The sequence below is a fragment of the Pempheris klunzingeri genome, chromosome 13, assembly GCF_042242105.1.
Source record: "Pempheris klunzingeri isolate RE-2024b chromosome 13, fPemKlu1.hap1, whole genome shotgun sequence".
NCBI classification, from domain to species: domain Eukaryota; kingdom Metazoa; phylum Chordata; class Actinopteri; order Acropomatiformes; family Pempheridae; genus Pempheris; species Pempheris klunzingeri.
The window spans coordinates 2,232,501-2,249,355 of record NC_092024.1 but is presented as its reverse complement, the minus strand read 5'-3'; the positions used below and the strand labels follow the sequence as shown (position 1 = coordinate 2,249,355).

Here is a 16,855-nt window from a genome sequence, read left to right as displayed (position 1 = left end):
TCAGATGTTAATGGTGTATAGGCCAGTGGAATAGTTTTAGACTGGAGTCTAGAATCTGAGGCTAGTCTTTATTATGCATTTTAGAATATACAGTATGTTGAGATATGACATCTGCTGACTCAGTTTTATATATGAAATTAAAGATTTATTATGGATCTCTGCATGTCTTTGTTAGGTTGACTGGATATAAAGAGAGGATACGGGGAAACAAGGCATTTGTGGATTTGATGTGTTTTTGACGTATTCATCTGTTGTACTAGTTTATTTGACAGGGACGATGCTCATTAATCAGCAGAAAAAAGGAACTGTAAATGAGCCAGAGTTAGACTTGAAGACAAATTTTTATCCGTTGTCTCTGGCCGGATATTAAAAAGGAACTCTAAAAATAATTTGTCTTTCCAATCAAAGTCAAGGACATAAAGGTAGTAGTGAAGCGATTAAAGTTTTTTAAGATTAATTTTGATATTTATAATATCTTCTGCTGCACTTCAGCCCAGAAGAGAGAGTACTCCCCTACTTCCTGTGGCTCTGATAGCAGGACGTCTGAGGGGAGGAGAGAGAGCAATGAGCCACCAGTGGTGAGAGGAATCATCTTGTACTATAGTATTATGACAAAGTAATGAAATGAGATTTCTCCCTACAAGTGTCTCTTCTTTAATGTTTGCTTCTGTATTTCTAGATCCTCATTCGGCAGAGCAGCAGTCCAGCTGAGACAGAGTGCAATGCTGAGGGACACACGAGCTACACGAGAGCCAAGCTCAGAGAGAAAAGTTAGAGATTACATCACTAAGCATTTGTCCAAAATAAGAATCACTGTGATATAGCTGTGTTTTAACATGTATTTCATCTTCTACGTGATGAATTGCTGTTTGTGGATTTTAGATTTATCAGTTAAATCGAATAGCGAAGCATCAATTAAAGCCCACTCTTTGCACAGGCCGCTAGTTTTCCTTACATAGCCGGTAGCTTCCATCTCATACCTCTCTGTATTAAGCATCCTCTTTTTATTCCCTTTTTCCACCTCATTCACCCACCCTACCCAGGTGAGAGTATAAGCAGTGAGACGTCAAACGGCTACCTCAATGAAGCTGAGGTCACCTGGCAGGCCTTTGATGAAGAAGCTGATACGCAGTCCACACAGTCAGCCCACATGGATGTGACAACTGACCCCCAGAGCCAGGGCAGTTTGCTGCTCAGCCACAATGAGGCTCTAGCAGGTACTGGGACTGATAAGAACTCACCCTGAGCACCGAAAACAGACTTTGACCGAGTATTTATTCCAGATGTTAATGTCTTTTACAATTTATTACAGGCATCTATACAGGCACCCTTCAGGGTATATAGGCTGACCAAGACTTCAAAGCGGGACTATTGTGCTGCGATCCGGAGAAGGATTAGTACAGGATTATATACTTACTGTATATACCAGGGTGATGTAACATAACCTGTTGTGAATTAGACCAAATAATGCTAGATGAGCTCTTAGCCTTAAGCAGACAAAGAAGATGCAGTATAGAAGTTACTGAGGGCAGTTAGATGAATTGGCCAGTGAGAAGCTAAATATATATACAATCTGTCTTTTCTTTGGCTTTTTAAAATGTTTGGTTTGGTGTCAGTTACATAATTGTATTCAGTAATGACAGTAGAATGAGTTCAGCGGGTCTGCTGCTCCATTTTAGGTGTGCATTATCTGGACATGGCCAGGTAGAGTGACCCACTGAGGAGACCTGACCTGCTTGTCAGTACCTGCTACAGTACCGCTCTGGTTAAACCAGTGTGTCTTTTAAAGTGGCTAACAGCTTGTGTGTTTGTGCATTGTGAATTTTGTGAAGGTGACTTGTGGTCAGATTGATGTAGGCAGAATGGCAATATTTGTTAGTGGTAGTTATTTTTCTTTTTATAGGAAAATAATCAAGATATTTCCTTCATTAAACCCCTCAGCTTTTAGTTTTACTGCCTCCCGCCTCCCCCCTCTATCATTACTGATGGAGACATGCCGGTTCCCACCCTTGTACGTGAACTTCTGTCCATGACGTCCTGCATGGTGATCATCATGCAGTTGTCACTCTCCCTTTGTCCCTATGCCCCCTTCCTCAAACCCAATTTTATCCCTTTCCCCTTGTCATTTTTAGGTCCTGAGTGTGCCCTCCCTCCCCACTCTGCACCCCCGTCTTACCACCACCACAACCACTACCACTACCCCCAGAACCCGCCCGCCTCACCGGCCCTGCTGGTGCACACAGAGTGCCCACGGGACTGCCCCCTGGACGACACCATGCATCAGTCTGTCTTACACATGCCACACCACTTGGGTACTGCTCCCCAGCTGCTACTCATCATATAGACCATAGAGTCCTTATTTACCATTGACTCTCCATGCTCTATATTTTTCAGCCTTACCTCGACCTCCTTTGCTTACATTACACTTACCCGTGTTTGCTTGTTTCATTTCTCATTCTCCCACACGGCAGATCCTGTTCACATACTCAATTGAAGACACAACATTCTAAAGTTAATTGTGTACAGCATTTCGCTGAAAGAGTGGGAAACTCATTTCGCTACATTTTGCAAAGTAAATAATCACCTCATATCTGCCGCACACACTCTCCATTTCTTTCTTGTCCAGACCTGAACTCCCTCTACTCCCCATTGTTCCTCTTCTGCCCACTAGGTGGCCCTGTCCTCCTACAATTCAACCTGAATTTGTTTGGATGATGCATGTGGCTTGTGCCTCTTTCCCAAAAGCGGTTTAGTGCTTTGATCAGTTTCAGTGGACAAAGATCTTAGTGCTTGTTTGCATTTGGGAAAATGCACAGAGAGACTAACAACTTGGTCAACAACTGCTTGAACAATGACAGTAATCTTTTATGTATTACAGACTTGTCTCAAAATTTAATTAAATTTTTTTACAGAGTTCTTCATTTGTTGACTGAAACCCATATCCTGTGTAAAATAAAATTTTGTTCACTTTGTATTGGATGTCTGCAGTTACAAGTGTAGGTGTTACCAAATGACTTATTCTCTAACCCAAACCACCCCGAACTCTCTCTCTGACCATACAGACAGTAGTGAGTGTCTAGCTGATGACGTCAGCATCATAGCGGGTGGGACCCTGACTGGTTGGCATGCTGATTCAGCTTTCGTCCTGTGGAGGAGGATTTTGGGTATCCTGGGAGATGTCAACTGCATCCGCTGCCCCAAAATCCATGCCAAGGTCTTCTCCTATCTTTATGAGCTCTGGCACAAGCTGGCAAAGGTAAAATGGAGAAGCAAACATCTTATGACATATTTTGTCATTATCTGAAAAATGTAAATGCTGTATACCCAGTCTAACAAAGAGTGCTATGTATGACCTACTATAAAGGGATGAGTGATTGTTTTAAGTGCTCTTTGCATATAAAGCAGGCGTGTTTTGATGAACTAATTATGTTGATGAAATGAACTGACAGATAATCTGCAAATGGATATAGTGGTTTAGAACAGAGGTTATTAAGGAGATTATGCATGGTGGTTACGTTAGTTGACTGAAAGTGAACTTGTGCTTACAGATCCGGGACAATCTGGGGATCAGTGTGGACAACCAGTCCTCTCCTCCCCAGCCTGCCTTCATCCCTCCTCTACGAATGCTGGCCTCCTGGCTCTTTAGGGTATCAACAATGCATAAGACACATCAGACAATGTTCAGAAAACTGTTCAGTGAACATGCTTTGGATTGATCATTATGACTCTGCTTGTATTTCACTTGTTCCAAGTCCATCAATGTGTTTTCATCAACTGATGTTAATATCTGGTAGGTGTCTCCCTAGGAGAATCCTCTAATGCTGAGGTAGCAATTTAATTACATTTCCAGCAGCAGCAAAAATGAATTAACAAAGCTGGGTTATGGCTAGCTTTAGCAGCGGCAGATGCTGTGACTAAATACACAATTGAATTAGCAGAATCTAATCATGCTGTTTTAGCAAAGCCATAAAAACAAGAATATTGCATATTAAAGTCAAACTCAAAATGTGTACTTTCCCGGCTTGATGGAAAACACCGACCGTGGTCACATTAAATTCACACTGGTTGCAACTGATTCCAGTGGTGACGAGTTTCAGTCACAGAAAAACAAAGGCAAAATGTAGCATTAAACATGTCAGAGCCTTCAACCCCTCATTATGATACTGACCTCAGGGTCTCCCTCCCCACCACAGGCCACCATGCTGCCCGCCGAGTACAAAGCTGGCAAGCTTCAGGCCTACAAGCTGATCTGTGAGATGATGACCAGGCACCAGGATGTACTCCCCAACAGTGATTTCTTAGTGCACCTCTACCACGTCATGCACAAGGGCATCACCAGCAACGACCAGGTACGGCCAGAAAGGTAGCACCTACGTTGGGGGTGCCAGTTGTACTTTTTTCACCACTAGATGGCGCACCAGTCAAACTCATGCGATGTACATGCATTGGCCCCGTTCAAGAACAGGAGGATGATGGTTTGTAGATGCCAATTTGTCATTTATTTTTTCCTGTGTGATGGACTCAATGATTCATATTCACCTGTTAGTTCTCAATGTGACGTCAGGCAAAACCTTGGCTTATCGAGTGTCCAGTGCCAGTTCTTTTTACTAATATTTAGGATCAACATGAAGACTGGAAGTGGCATGAGTGAGGACAGGGGTGTTTTAGGTGCTCTGCGATTCATTTCATCTGGTAATGTTGAAAACGGCATGCCAACCAGTGGTGGATGAAGTATGCTTCTGTGTTTTGGCATCTTCCACCTCCTTTAGCCACACCCTTCCTCATATCTAAATCTGGCCTAGCTCCATTCCTTCCAGACGAAGCTGAGTGGAGATGAATGGAGTCCCCCAAAACAAAGGACAGGGATAAAAGTGTGTGTGTGTGTGGGGGGGGGGGTGCTGGATGCATGTGTATGTGTGTGTGTGTGTGTGTGTATGCCCTCCTGGCTGGGTTTCTATTGCGCCTTGGCAGTGCGACAAGCTTATTAGAATGTTTTCCATGTCGTTAAATAATGTTTTGAGCCCCTGCCGCGTATACGTGATTAATTAAGGATTGACGTCTGTCGCGCTCCGTTAGACTGACACGTCGGCCAGGGGCCCAGAGAAGGCTGGCCGGCCTGCCCGCCTGTGTGTATGCAAGTGTGTGTGAAGGAGCGGGAGGGGAGCCTGGGGAACGTAGTGTAGAGTAGAGCAATGAGGGGGGCACACTGAGGGACGAGGCAACATTCTCCTGCTTTTGTTGTGGCTCTGTATAATGCGTCGGGGGGCCAGAGCCAGGCTGGCCACTGAAGCATGCTCAAATTGGCCAGAGAAAAGAGTCCTCACGCCACACAATAGAGGACAGCCGCACGCCTGCTTAACATAAGAAAGTGGCTCTTACTCTCCCCCTCCTCCTTCCTCTCTTACTCCCAACCCCCACCCCACCCAAAAAAGAAAAATAAACATACTTTATAATATATATGTATATACACTTTTTTTTTTTATTCAATTGGATTTTTTCGATTGGATCACATGATTAAATAGCCATTAGTGCTGGCTGGTCTGCAAATCATATATAGGAAGTGCATGTGCAATTAGTGAATTAAAAATAATGGTTGTGTTTCATTTTGGTGTTAACATACAGTATGTACTATTCATGTGTATCTTACAATACTCTAGCCTACAGGCTTACATTTTCTGTTCATCAAGTACTAAAATCAACCTTAAATAGCCATGTTTTATAGACCACGGGAAATCCCAGTGTAAATCCTCATCATCAAATTCAACTGAGCTCAGAGGAAAATGACAGGTCCTTCGGAGGGATTCTCTTTCCAACATACTTAACCCTTCAGAGTCTAGGACCGCCACACGGTGTCAAAGTCACATGTCGCACGTTTGAAAACGTAAAGCTGTGACACAAGCACGCAGGTGCTCAGTTCAAAGACTGTTGGAAAGCGGACACTTCAAACTTTTTACAAGTGTTTGAATTTTGTCGATCGCCCTATTAAGACTAAAGTTATGAAGAGCCGAAGTCGCACACTACAGCTCTTCTACGAGTTAGAAGATGCTGAATCTGGGGAAGAACGTTGTGATTCTGAGGAAGACTCCTTTCAGAGGATGAAGTGGATGCTGCGCGTGAAGACGAAGGAGAGGAGGTGTCCGCGCAGACCCCCGCTCCTCCAAAGATCCAACTAGTTCCTGCTCGGATTTTGTGTTTCTTTCGCACTTTTACATACAGTGTGTCCATATATTATGTCAAAATAAATAAATACTTGTAGAATCACATAGGTGAGGTTGTGCTGAAAAGAAAGACACAAAGAAAGACAAGCTAAGCAGTTTTAATGGGAAACACAAAGGGAAAATGAAAAGTAGTAAAAAACGCTGTTTTACCCCAGACTCTGAAGGATTAAAATGCTTATCCTACCTGTCGGAGGAAAAAGCTTTCTCCCATCCACGTCTCTCAGAAGGTGGCCCCTTTACAAAATATTTCCCCTTTCCCTCCACCCACAAAAACAAGATACAAGTACAAAAATCCAGTCTATTCCTGTATCAAGTCAAGTCGATTGTTGATGTCTAATTACATAAATATCAGTCTTGAAATGGCTGTTTGCCTCCTATTAATGTTTGTTTGTGACAGTTCCTCCTTCCAACTGACAGAGTACCAAGGTCAGGGCTATTGTCCTGTTTGTCATTCCCTGGTCACCAATCTCACAACAGCATGGCCATAGCACAACAGCAGTAATCCATCTAATGGGTCTACTGTCTGGACTGCAGTAGTCAACGGCGTATTTTGTGCAGTATAGTATAGTGATATCAGTAATGCATTTACACTTAAACATCTGTGCTTCCAGAGCAAAACTGTATTTATTCCATTATTCCTTTGCTTAGTCTTGGTCTAAGTAAAGGAATGGTCTGGAAAAATGGTCTCTTGCAGAATTGATATACTTCCAGATTTAAATGTGACAGTTGATCCCGAAGCCACAAACGTGGCTGTTGATTAAACTTCTCACCTTGTAGTTGTGCAGGTGGGTCATAACCCTCTCTAACAGCCCGTGAAGGGAAAACCCCAGATATTCATAGTGTTGATAGTGGTGCTGAATTGCAACAGGAAATCTGGCCTACATTAAACTGGAAATGTCCACGTTTATGAAACGTAAATGAGACAAAAATGTTCTAGTGTTGCGCGGAGGGATGTAATACCGACCTGAACCCCGTCACCCCAAGGGCCAGCAGGTGGACAGTGGGTGCTTTCCTGGAGATGAGGCCAAATGAAAAGGTCTGACGCAGCTCTATTCAGAGTTACGTTAATGCACCTTTTGTTGATGCAGGGGCCATTGCCACTGCCAACACAGAGCCACACGCGGGGCTCAATTCCCATTTCTATACACACACCTCAAACAAGGTTCCCTCTACTTACACATACAATAGAAAACACTTTGCATTCTACATTTGTGGCTTCCTCTAAAATGCTCATTTCAGGCAATCAAGCAACAGTTTGGTGCATGCTAATTACCTCTGACTGCAGTGCACATTATGCTTCAGAGGTCAATTACCAGCAAAATGAGGGTAAAATGGGTCCTCAATCCTAAAGCTCTTCCTACCAATTTTCCACATGCAGTGCATCGTGTTGGTTTGACTTCCTACTTATTGCCTCTGCGTGTTTATTCTATTCCTCTTTTGTTCACCTGCATTCCCTGTGTACCAAAGCTTCAGATGATTAATGTCACAGATTGATAGATGGTACATCGTGTGTGTGTGGACTGAGAAAGAAACTGTGTGCATGTATGTTTGCTAAGGTGCCCTTCGGTTCAGCTAGAAGCAGGCTGATGTTTGAACTGTCTGATTGACAAAAGTTTATGGCCAAGAAAGCAGGTGTTTCTAGCCTGGACCTTGCCTTTGTACACAAATACACACACACACACACACACACACGCGCACGCATGCAGCATGTCTCAGATAAGAAAGAGAATAATCTTTCCCCCTTAATGAGACACTACATTCTATTACCAATATGTTTTTTGCTTTTGATATTTGTTTTTCTTCAAAATTCGAATATTTATTTTTATATATATATATATATATATATAAAATAAAATAAGATAAAATAAATATTCGATAGTTTCGAGAGGAAACTAAATCACCCTCTTTGCTGCAGCTTCACCATCTAAATATAGCATGGAAAACCTGTTCCCAGCTTTTCATGCTCTTGTCCAGCATGGTTTTACACTGTACATACTTGAGCAGTTTGTACAGAGCGCTCTGCAGTACAGCATATGTCAATGTTGAAAGAGCACCCATCTGCCACAAAGCCGCCTGTACCTCAGCAAAACAATACCTTGAGTCTGGCTTTAATTACAGGTTTGCTTGTGTGTGTATATACATGTGACTCATGAAAGTTGAGGTCTTTTGTTCTCCCTCTTATCCTCTGTGAACAATCCATCTGCTGCCTATCTCTCTCTCCCTCGCTCTCTCTCTCTCTCTCTCTCTCTCTCACCCTGTCTTTCTTTCCCACTCTGTTTTTTTTTCTGTCCTTAAGTGACATGTACTGTTGAGTGCCTTACTTTCCTCAACACACTTAAAATGCTTATCCTACCTGTTGGAGGAAAAAGCTTTCTCCCAGCCACGTCTCGCAGAAGGTGGCCCATTTACAAAATATTTCCACTTTCCCTCCACCCACAACAACAAGACCTCGTGCTTATTACCTAGTACAAAAATCCAATCTATTCCTGTATCATGTCAAGTCGGTTGTTGATGTCTAATTACATAAATATCAATCTTGAAATGACCGTTTGCCTCCTATTAACATTTGTGTTTGTGTTCATGCTTGTCATCAGGATGTTTTGAACACAATCACACGCTCCTGCTCTCCCCGGTTCTTCTTCCTCGGCCTGCCGGGCTTCAGCATGCTTGTTGGAGATTTCATCACTGCTGCTGCCTGCGTTCTCAGCTCCGGCTCCTCAGAGGTACTCGCACGCTTTTAACATTCAGAGTTTGCATGGAAATCAAACTGCAATTTTAAGAAAGTTTCCAATAACTAGAAGGAGTCGTTAAGTATCCCACACATTTAAAATTCCTTGGAACTTTCACTGAAAAATTGTCAGCATCCGTAACTAAATGTGCAAAGTAAAAATTTAAAGAAACGTCAACAAATTGCAAAACTAGATTTCTTTCTGATATTTGTTGGTCTTCAGTGACTGTCGCATTCACTTGCTTACGTTTTGACATTGGAAAATTCAAACAATTTTATGAATTCTTGTTGTAATAAAAGAGAATCTGAGGGACAAAATAGTACAAATGTTTCTTTCACTTGCAAGAAAATCAAGAATGAAAAAACATAACCCTCTTTTTGTTTGTTTGTACCTAAATATGGGACTGTGGAACTATGACTAAAATGAAAATACTTTTAGCCCAGCCTTGCCATAGAATTATTCATCATGATTATTCCTCCATCTTTTTGAACAAATTTATTGCACAATTGACACAAAACTATCTTCAATGTGATGTTGTGCTTGATTTCAATGTACAAATCTTTAGCTCATAAGCCAGCAGCTGTATTTGAAAGACATGACCAGTTAATTACAGATTAAATGAGTAAATGGCTGGGATTAGTCAGATGGACTGAACAGAAATATGTTTGATTAAAAGCATAAGAGCATCACATTTTAAGTGTTAATATGACGTGACGTGTTTAATGAATTGTGTTCACAGTCATTATGGTCTTTAAACACAGTAGGCATTGTCGCCTCTGCCATAAAACCAATGCGAAGGGGTGATGGTGCCAAGTATGGCGTGCAGTTTGTGTGCTGATGTACATTCACAGGCTTGTGATGCAACATTTCACATGATTGTGGCCAAATTTGTATCATTAACTAGAAACCACGCTGACAGACCAATAAGACCTCTTCCTGTTAACCAGTGAGCAGATTTAAAGCTAAATGTGGACAAGTTAGTGTCGACTGACTTTTGTTTCTCTAAATTGTGTGACATTTTCTGCAGTTTCCTGGGTCACTATCTTGTGATTCTTACTGTTTTGGTTGCCAGTTAATTTCCTATCTCCCAACAAAGATTTATTGTCTGTTTTCAGGGTAATAGCAGCTCAACAAGTTCAACAAGATGTACAATCTGCATTAGAGCTGTAGTCATTGCACATTTCATCAGTCATTTTGTTGTCCAACGCCTACCACGTGTCAAGAGATTCTGCTGAACATCAGCAGAATCATGAATGAAGACCCAATTAGTTCTGCTGGATCCGTCCAATCCTTTTTCCCTGGATAGTGACCTTCCTGTTTCCTGGAAGTGGGTTGTTTTCATGTAGCTTCAGGGAATTAATGACAGCATGTTGTGTGTTTCTCTGTATTTTTTTCCTCATCTCTGCCAGGCTCCAAGGATGGAGGCTCAGACAATCCTGGGCTCCCTCGTGTGTTTCCCCAACCTTTACCTCCAGATACCTGTGCTCCAGTGTGTGCCTGGTTCTGATGACATCGTTGTTTGCAATGAGGGCATCAAGGTAAGTGGTCGACATGCTGTACTGTACTGGATACATGCTGTAATGACATTTAAAAACAAAAACCGGTCACTGTATCGTGGATTAGTCACCTGCAGTATGTGGAGAAATATAAAGCTTTTACACATTTCCACCCAAAATGGGAACATTTTAAGAATGAATCAGCTTGACTCCCAAAATATCACAATGAATGAATGAATCACAATAAAAACATTTTAAACAGATTTTTACAAATATTAGCGTGAGTCGCCTAGATTATAATTTGAGAACACGTTGCTTTTGCATTTTAGGATTATCTGGTCAACATCCTGCTAGAGACAGCAACGAAGGAGCACTGTGAAGGAGCCAGGTATGATTGGAAATATTGGCGATGCTTGTTTTTATTATGTCTAATGTTGTGTTTGCTCTCCATTTATGTTATTAATTCGATATAAATGCGTTTAACATATGCCTGCATGCGTAATGGAAATGTAAAACCTAATGGATACAGAGTGCTTACTAACCATAATAAAAACTCTGCTTTTCACATAATTATGTATTTTTTGGTCTTTGAGTAGTATTCTAACTTCTGTCAATCAGGTGCATTGCTGTGTGCAGTCTGGGTCTGTGGGTGTGTGAGGAGCTGATGCAAAAGAACATCCACCACCAAGTTAAAGATGCCGTCAATGTTCTCGGAGTAACACTAAAGGTCAGTGGCACTTCCAGAGGCGAGGAATCTTCGTTGCGTTCTATATGCATTTGCAGTTTGATATTCGCTTACTTATGTGTACACTCCGATTTATAAAGTGCACTTTGGCAAAAATTTGGAACAGAGAATAAATCGCTGTTTGCTACATTGTCATCAAACGTTAGATGCAGAAAGCCGGGATTTTATCACAGGTTTTTTGTTGTTCTACCCCACAAGCCCCACAGTGTTTAGCTCTAAGCTCTGACAAAAATGATAGTTGATCACATAAAAGGACTGCAGAACAATTTCAACATAGTGAGTGGACAAAAAGTGTGAGAATAAAACATGTCCAGTGATGTGACTCATGGGTATATTTTGGAAGAGCCCTCTTTTTCTCGCAGAGTGAAGAGATGCAGAGAACCACTGGAGGCTGTTTTTTTTTTTTTTTTTCCCTCATGGAAAAGGGTTTGGGGCGGTGGCGTAATTTCCAGGCTGCTCGCACTCAGTAGATGTGGGCCAATTTAAGCAGCTACATCTCCCAGCTTCCTGCTCGAGCAACCCCCCCTCCTCTAATGGAGCAGTAATCACTCCCCTGTACAACTTGACACACAGACTCAGCCAGCCCCAAAATAGAGGGTATAGGCTGGATGGGGGATCTAGGGGGAAGAGTGGCACTGAGAGTCTCTTTTCTAAAAGCAGGTGCTGAACTCTCAGGGCCCCTTTTTGTGTTTGGCCATTTCTGCACTCCCCACATTGTCTGCCCTTGTTACATGTTGAGAGGCATTCAGCTGGAAGAAATGGGAAATTCTATTTCTCCACAAAGAATTTCAAATCATTGAAGAAATCCACATTTGAAAGAAAATTGTCAACAGCTCAATTCTTTCCTTCAATGAGTGTAGAGAAAATGAGCCATGTTTTGAAGTGGAAATGAAATTATGCTGATTATATGCAGAGTAACTGAAAAGCTAAATTTAAGTGAAATTGCGCACAAATTTTCTCACAGTCAGTCTGTACCTAAACTTTTCCCCATCTTCGGCCAGTAATGTTCCCCTGCCTTTGTAGAATTTCAGTATTTAGATTATACAAATCCAACAAGGGTAGGTTTAGGATAAACGATCATCCTGGTGAAGTCTGAATTCAAAAATCATCAGATTTGTATGTATGTGGCTGGTGTCTGTGGTGTTGTATCGTAATTATTTAACTCGCCATTAAGCTATTTGAGCAGCTCAAAGTTTCAAAGGTGTAGTTTCTGTTAAGATAATTTTAATCGATTCTGACAGGCAGTGCTCCAATATTATGTGTGTTGTGTATATTTCTACCTTTGCAAAGCTTTAAACAGCCACATTGCTTAGCTTGAAAATAGGTGGCCAACTAGTACCAATTTGGTTGCATGGAAAAAAAACAGAAAAAGGAAGAATCGCCTTTTGGGTTTCTCTAAGCAGCTTTGTCTCTATTGTGGAAGTAGGTAGAACTGCTCTCTATAAAAATCACATTATAGTAAAAAGAAAAAAAAAAAAAAGAAGCAAGAAAATCTGATGATGACCGGGGATATCTTCACTTAGCCAGCTAGTAGGAATGGAGTTTCAGTGCATTGTTGTTTCGTTGGCAGAGCTAACGTGCAAAGTGTCACAGCAACAACGTCCATGCAGTCAGAATAAAAAGCATTTTTCCATTAATGTACATGTAAAGTATAACAGCAAGCATCTAATTTTTCTCTATTCTCATGCTGCTTATTTTAAAAGGAGCTGAATCCTTTGCATCACCGATTGTCTGACATCTTGTCCTCTTGACTGTTTGTTTGTCCAGTTTGGGAACAAAGCAGTGGCTCAAGTGGCCTGTGACGTATTTCAGCTGCTCATCTCTCACTGGGAACATCTCCAGAGGTTGGAGTCCACTCTGCCTAAGAAAATCATTGAGGTAACACACACATACACACACACGGACACGCATTTAAATCCATTAGGGACCTGTGTGGAGATATTTTAAGCAAGATGAGAAATTGCTATCAAGGCATTTTAGCTTTTAAGTGCAAGTTTTACAGGAAATACTCATGTGTATGCATACTTACTCTACATCCTGTGGCATCACATCTATTTTAGACCACAGCTCTGAATCAGCTGATGAATAAGAGTGTGTCATCCAATTACCTCTCTCCTTGTTTTGTCCCAACACAGATCTTTGTGGCCACAATAGCCTTTTTGTTGCCGAGCGCAGAGCACTCAACAGTGGAAGCAGACAAAAAGGTACATGTTGGAAAGGAGGGGACATGAAATGGCTGAGATCTAAAGGCCCTTGATCTACCATGTTGGAATGGTGCATTTGCAGAGGAATGTGTCCGCTGAAGTCATTTGTTCTCCTCTTTTCCTGTTTACCCCTTTTTATCTCTACGTTTTCTGTCTTTGCATCTGCCATCTATTACCTGTTGTTTTTCTGCTACTGCCTCACTCTGTTACACCCTTTTGTTTCGATGCAGGATGACCGAACTAAGAAACTTCTCTCTTTTTTTCTCGCTTCATCAGTTGATGGTGTCGCTGCTGCTCTGCCTATTAGACTGGTGCATGGCCGTTCCCCTGAATTTGCTGCTAGAACCCATCACCATGCCTTCGCAGGAGGACTGCACATCCCACAAGGCCCCGCTCCTGGACTACATCTACAGGGTGGGTAGCCTCAATGGCAGCTGGAGGTGGTAAAAGCTGAAAGTATCGGTTACAAGAAACATTTTGCAGGCCTGTGGATGGCCACTGTTTTTATTTATTTTTTTACTACTGTCTGCTTTCCAATATCTTCTGAAACAAACAGTCTTTGCTCTCAGACACAATAACTCCAGCTTTGACACCTCCACCCCAACCCCAACAAATGGGCTTGCCACTTTAATTAGACTCACCTCCACCGTGACCTCATGACTATGCCTCATTTAACATTATAGTGGCACAACAGCATGGAGGCACCCGCCATAGCTGATGCATGTGGCTGGCATTTATCGTCTGGAAGAAACCCTTACAGCTTGCTCTGTAGTAGCATGTACTGCATATGTTTAAAACAGGCAAAAAGTTTCCAGTATTCAATCTATTTCTCTGTATTCGTCCCGCTAGCCCTTTATTTTATGGTCTGACCCTGAGCATGAGGGCCAAGCTTCAGGCACAAATGAATGAGGTATTATTCATTCCCTCCTGTCTGGGCAGATGCGGTCAATGGCAGATCTTTGTGAGGATGTCACCCCTGATAAGAAATGGTCCAATTATTCAAACAGGACCCTTTGTCCACTTGATAAGCTCAGGCTATAAACGCTTGTCCTGAAGATTTGAATGGAATATGTCTTAATATGAGAGGGACTGCAGCTGCTATGAAAGCAAAGACAATTAGGCATGATTGGTTGTCTATCAGCACACAAAAGGCATGGGCTCTCTGGGTTTCATTGGAAATAATATATTAAGCAAGGCATCACAAGGTGTGACAATATTAATGCAATATCAAGAGTGAAATCTATACATTTCCACTGATGCTAATTATTCTCCTTAGCAAGCAGAGAATGGCTTCCCTAATAGAAAATATCTCCCTTTTATTCCATCACTGGCCAGTGTCACTGACAAGGTAACACGGAGTGTCCCTTTATTTGTCATGCTTCAGCCTCCTGTAATTACAGTTTCATATTTAAAAAAGCTCTGTTCTACTCTTAAGGCATGAACAACCAACACAATTCATGTACACAGATAATGAAAAGGTTGTAATGCTATTCATCCTGAGATAAAGAGGAAAGTTAGAAAAGCTGTTTTTGGTGACCAACAGCATGCAGATAAAAAAAAAAAGCAGCATTGCACTAGACCTCATTGGTCTACTGGAGTTCTGTTCAAGCTTCTCCATCTGCTCTCTCACCCTGCCTCAGCAGCAAGCTGCACCAGCCGTGTGTGTGTGTGTGTGTGTGTGTGTGTTTCTGTGTGTGTGTGTGTGTGTGTGTGTGTTTCTGTGTGTGTGTCAGAGAGAGCGAGGATAGGTACATTTGTGCATGCATGCACGTGTACATCTCTGCTTGCGTTTTTATTATTTGATTTTGGTGTGTACTTAGGCGTACTCGTGTATCTATACAATATTGGTGTTACCTTCCAGGAACTGTTGCTATGTGAAGTGCAGTCACTTAGTTGTCAAGCACAGCTGTGGGTTTTCCCCCTCCCTTTCTGTCTCTCCACCTCTCCACAGAGGAACCTCTTTGGAGCTTTGGCATAGCAGCTGTTTGGTTCAGGTCTTTTCAGCATCAAGCCTCCAATCCCTCCCCCATGCACCCAGAGGTCTGCTCAGTAGAATCATCCACACACTGTCTACTTTGCCACTCACAATACTGTTTCAGATGGCAGGGCCAGCCTGCCTCTCTGAGCGTCTCTCAGCCAAGTTTGAGCGTATGTGTGCACTGAATGGGATTAGCCTTTGCATGGCTTTACCCAAGTTGCTCGACTCTGAATGAGAGGCCCCCTCATTTACATACATTAGGCATATGTTTTACCCAATCATATGCAGCACGTAGCTTCCACTTCGATTATACAGTATACAGGTGTGTTTGTGTGTGTGTGGCTTACCGTGTGTGTTTGTGGTGTGATCTGAGCACAAGGATAAAGTCTTAATTAAATCAAATAGTGTAAACCTGTCCAATGACTGTAATCAACTGCCCCAGTGCGCCTTATCTAGCCCTGCCAACGGATGCTCTGCCATCTGTTATGTAGATCGATACACTCACACATCACAGGAGAAATGGATTAGTGGCAATAAAGACCCTCTTTTCTGTCCTCCTCTCCCTCCCTCCCTCCCTCCCTCCCTCCAACACCCTATGATGTAAATGAACCATATATTCCCCTTTCATATGCTCCTGGATCATGTCAAGCTAGAACAGGCCTGCAGGAGTGTCGCTGTGCAGCGTCTCACCATAGACCGCCATATCTAACACGACAGCGTCTTTACACATCAGAGTTCAGTCATCAAAGTGCCTGTCATACTGTCGAAAAACTACCCGGCACATTTCATCTGGATAGAATCACTAAGCCCTACCCTTTTTCTACTGTTCCTCAGGTGTTGCACTGTTGTGTGTCCGGCTCCACCCTGCACACCCAACAGAGCCACTACCTCCTCAGTCTGTCAGACTTGTCCACTGACTATGACCTCATGCTGGGTCAGGTTAAAAGCTTCGAGCCACCACCCTCCCAGACGACCACCGCGGACTTCGGCAACCTGCTCACCGTTGCTGAAGGTAAGGACGTGGAGCCATCCTGATGCCCCTCTTTACTGCCTGCTGTGTGCAACATTGCGCTGCACGTGCATGCGTGCACGTGTCTATATGTATAGATACATGTGTGAGAGAGTAAAAACAGTTAGTGGTTGCTGTATGTATCTCTGATCACGATCATTTAACCTCCATATTGTACTTCCAACAAACCACGGATATACAGTGCCAGTCAAAAGTTCATTCATTCAACCATTCAATGGTTTTTCTTGATTTTTATTATTTTCCACATTGTAGATTAATATCGATGACACCAGAACTATGAAGGAACACATATGGAATTATATAGTAAATAAAAAAGTGTTTAAGAAACCAGAATTAGTTTTATATTTTAGATTCTTTAAAGACACCTTCTGCTTTGATGACCGCTCTCTTGGCATCCTCTCAGTCAGCTTCATGAGGTCGTCACCTGGAATAGTTTTCCAGCAGTCTTGAAGGAG

General features: G+C 42.3%; 1 protein-coding gene across 2 annotated transcripts in view; it reads left to right on the top strand.

Annotated features, from left to right (window-relative positions):
• ralgapa2 (Ral GTPase activating protein catalytic subunit alpha 2) overlaps positions 1 to 16,855 on the top strand; it is an 89,651-nt gene that overhangs the window by 35,991 nt on the left and 36,805 nt on the right. Inside the window, exons 18-32 of one of the 2 annotated variants that reach the window (XM_070841910.1) lie at positions 493 to 578; positions 680 to 770; positions 1,044 to 1,217; positions 2,133 to 2,312; positions 3,063 to 3,256; positions 3,549 to 3,647; positions 4,194 to 4,349; positions 8,813 to 8,941; positions 10,357 to 10,485; positions 10,773 to 10,831; positions 11,062 to 11,170; positions 12,956 to 13,066; positions 13,324 to 13,392; positions 13,669 to 13,806; positions 16,205 to 16,382. In XM_070841910.1, the coding sequence (XP_070698011.1) occupies positions 493 to 578; positions 680 to 770; positions 1,044 to 1,217; positions 2,133 to 2,312; positions 3,063 to 3,256; positions 3,549 to 3,647; positions 4,194 to 4,349; positions 8,813 to 8,941; positions 10,357 to 10,485; positions 10,773 to 10,831; positions 11,062 to 11,170; positions 12,956 to 13,066; positions 13,324 to 13,392; positions 13,669 to 13,806; positions 16,205 to 16,382 (1,902 nt within the window). The remainder of the gene's footprint in view (positions 1 to 492; positions 579 to 679; positions 771 to 1,043; positions 1,218 to 2,132; positions 2,313 to 3,062; positions 3,257 to 3,548; positions 3,648 to 4,193; positions 4,350 to 8,812; positions 8,942 to 10,356; positions 10,486 to 10,772; positions 10,832 to 11,061; positions 11,171 to 12,955; positions 13,067 to 13,323; positions 13,393 to 13,668; positions 13,807 to 16,204; positions 16,383 to 16,855) is intronic. The other variant, XM_070841911.1, reaches the window with a different exon arrangement.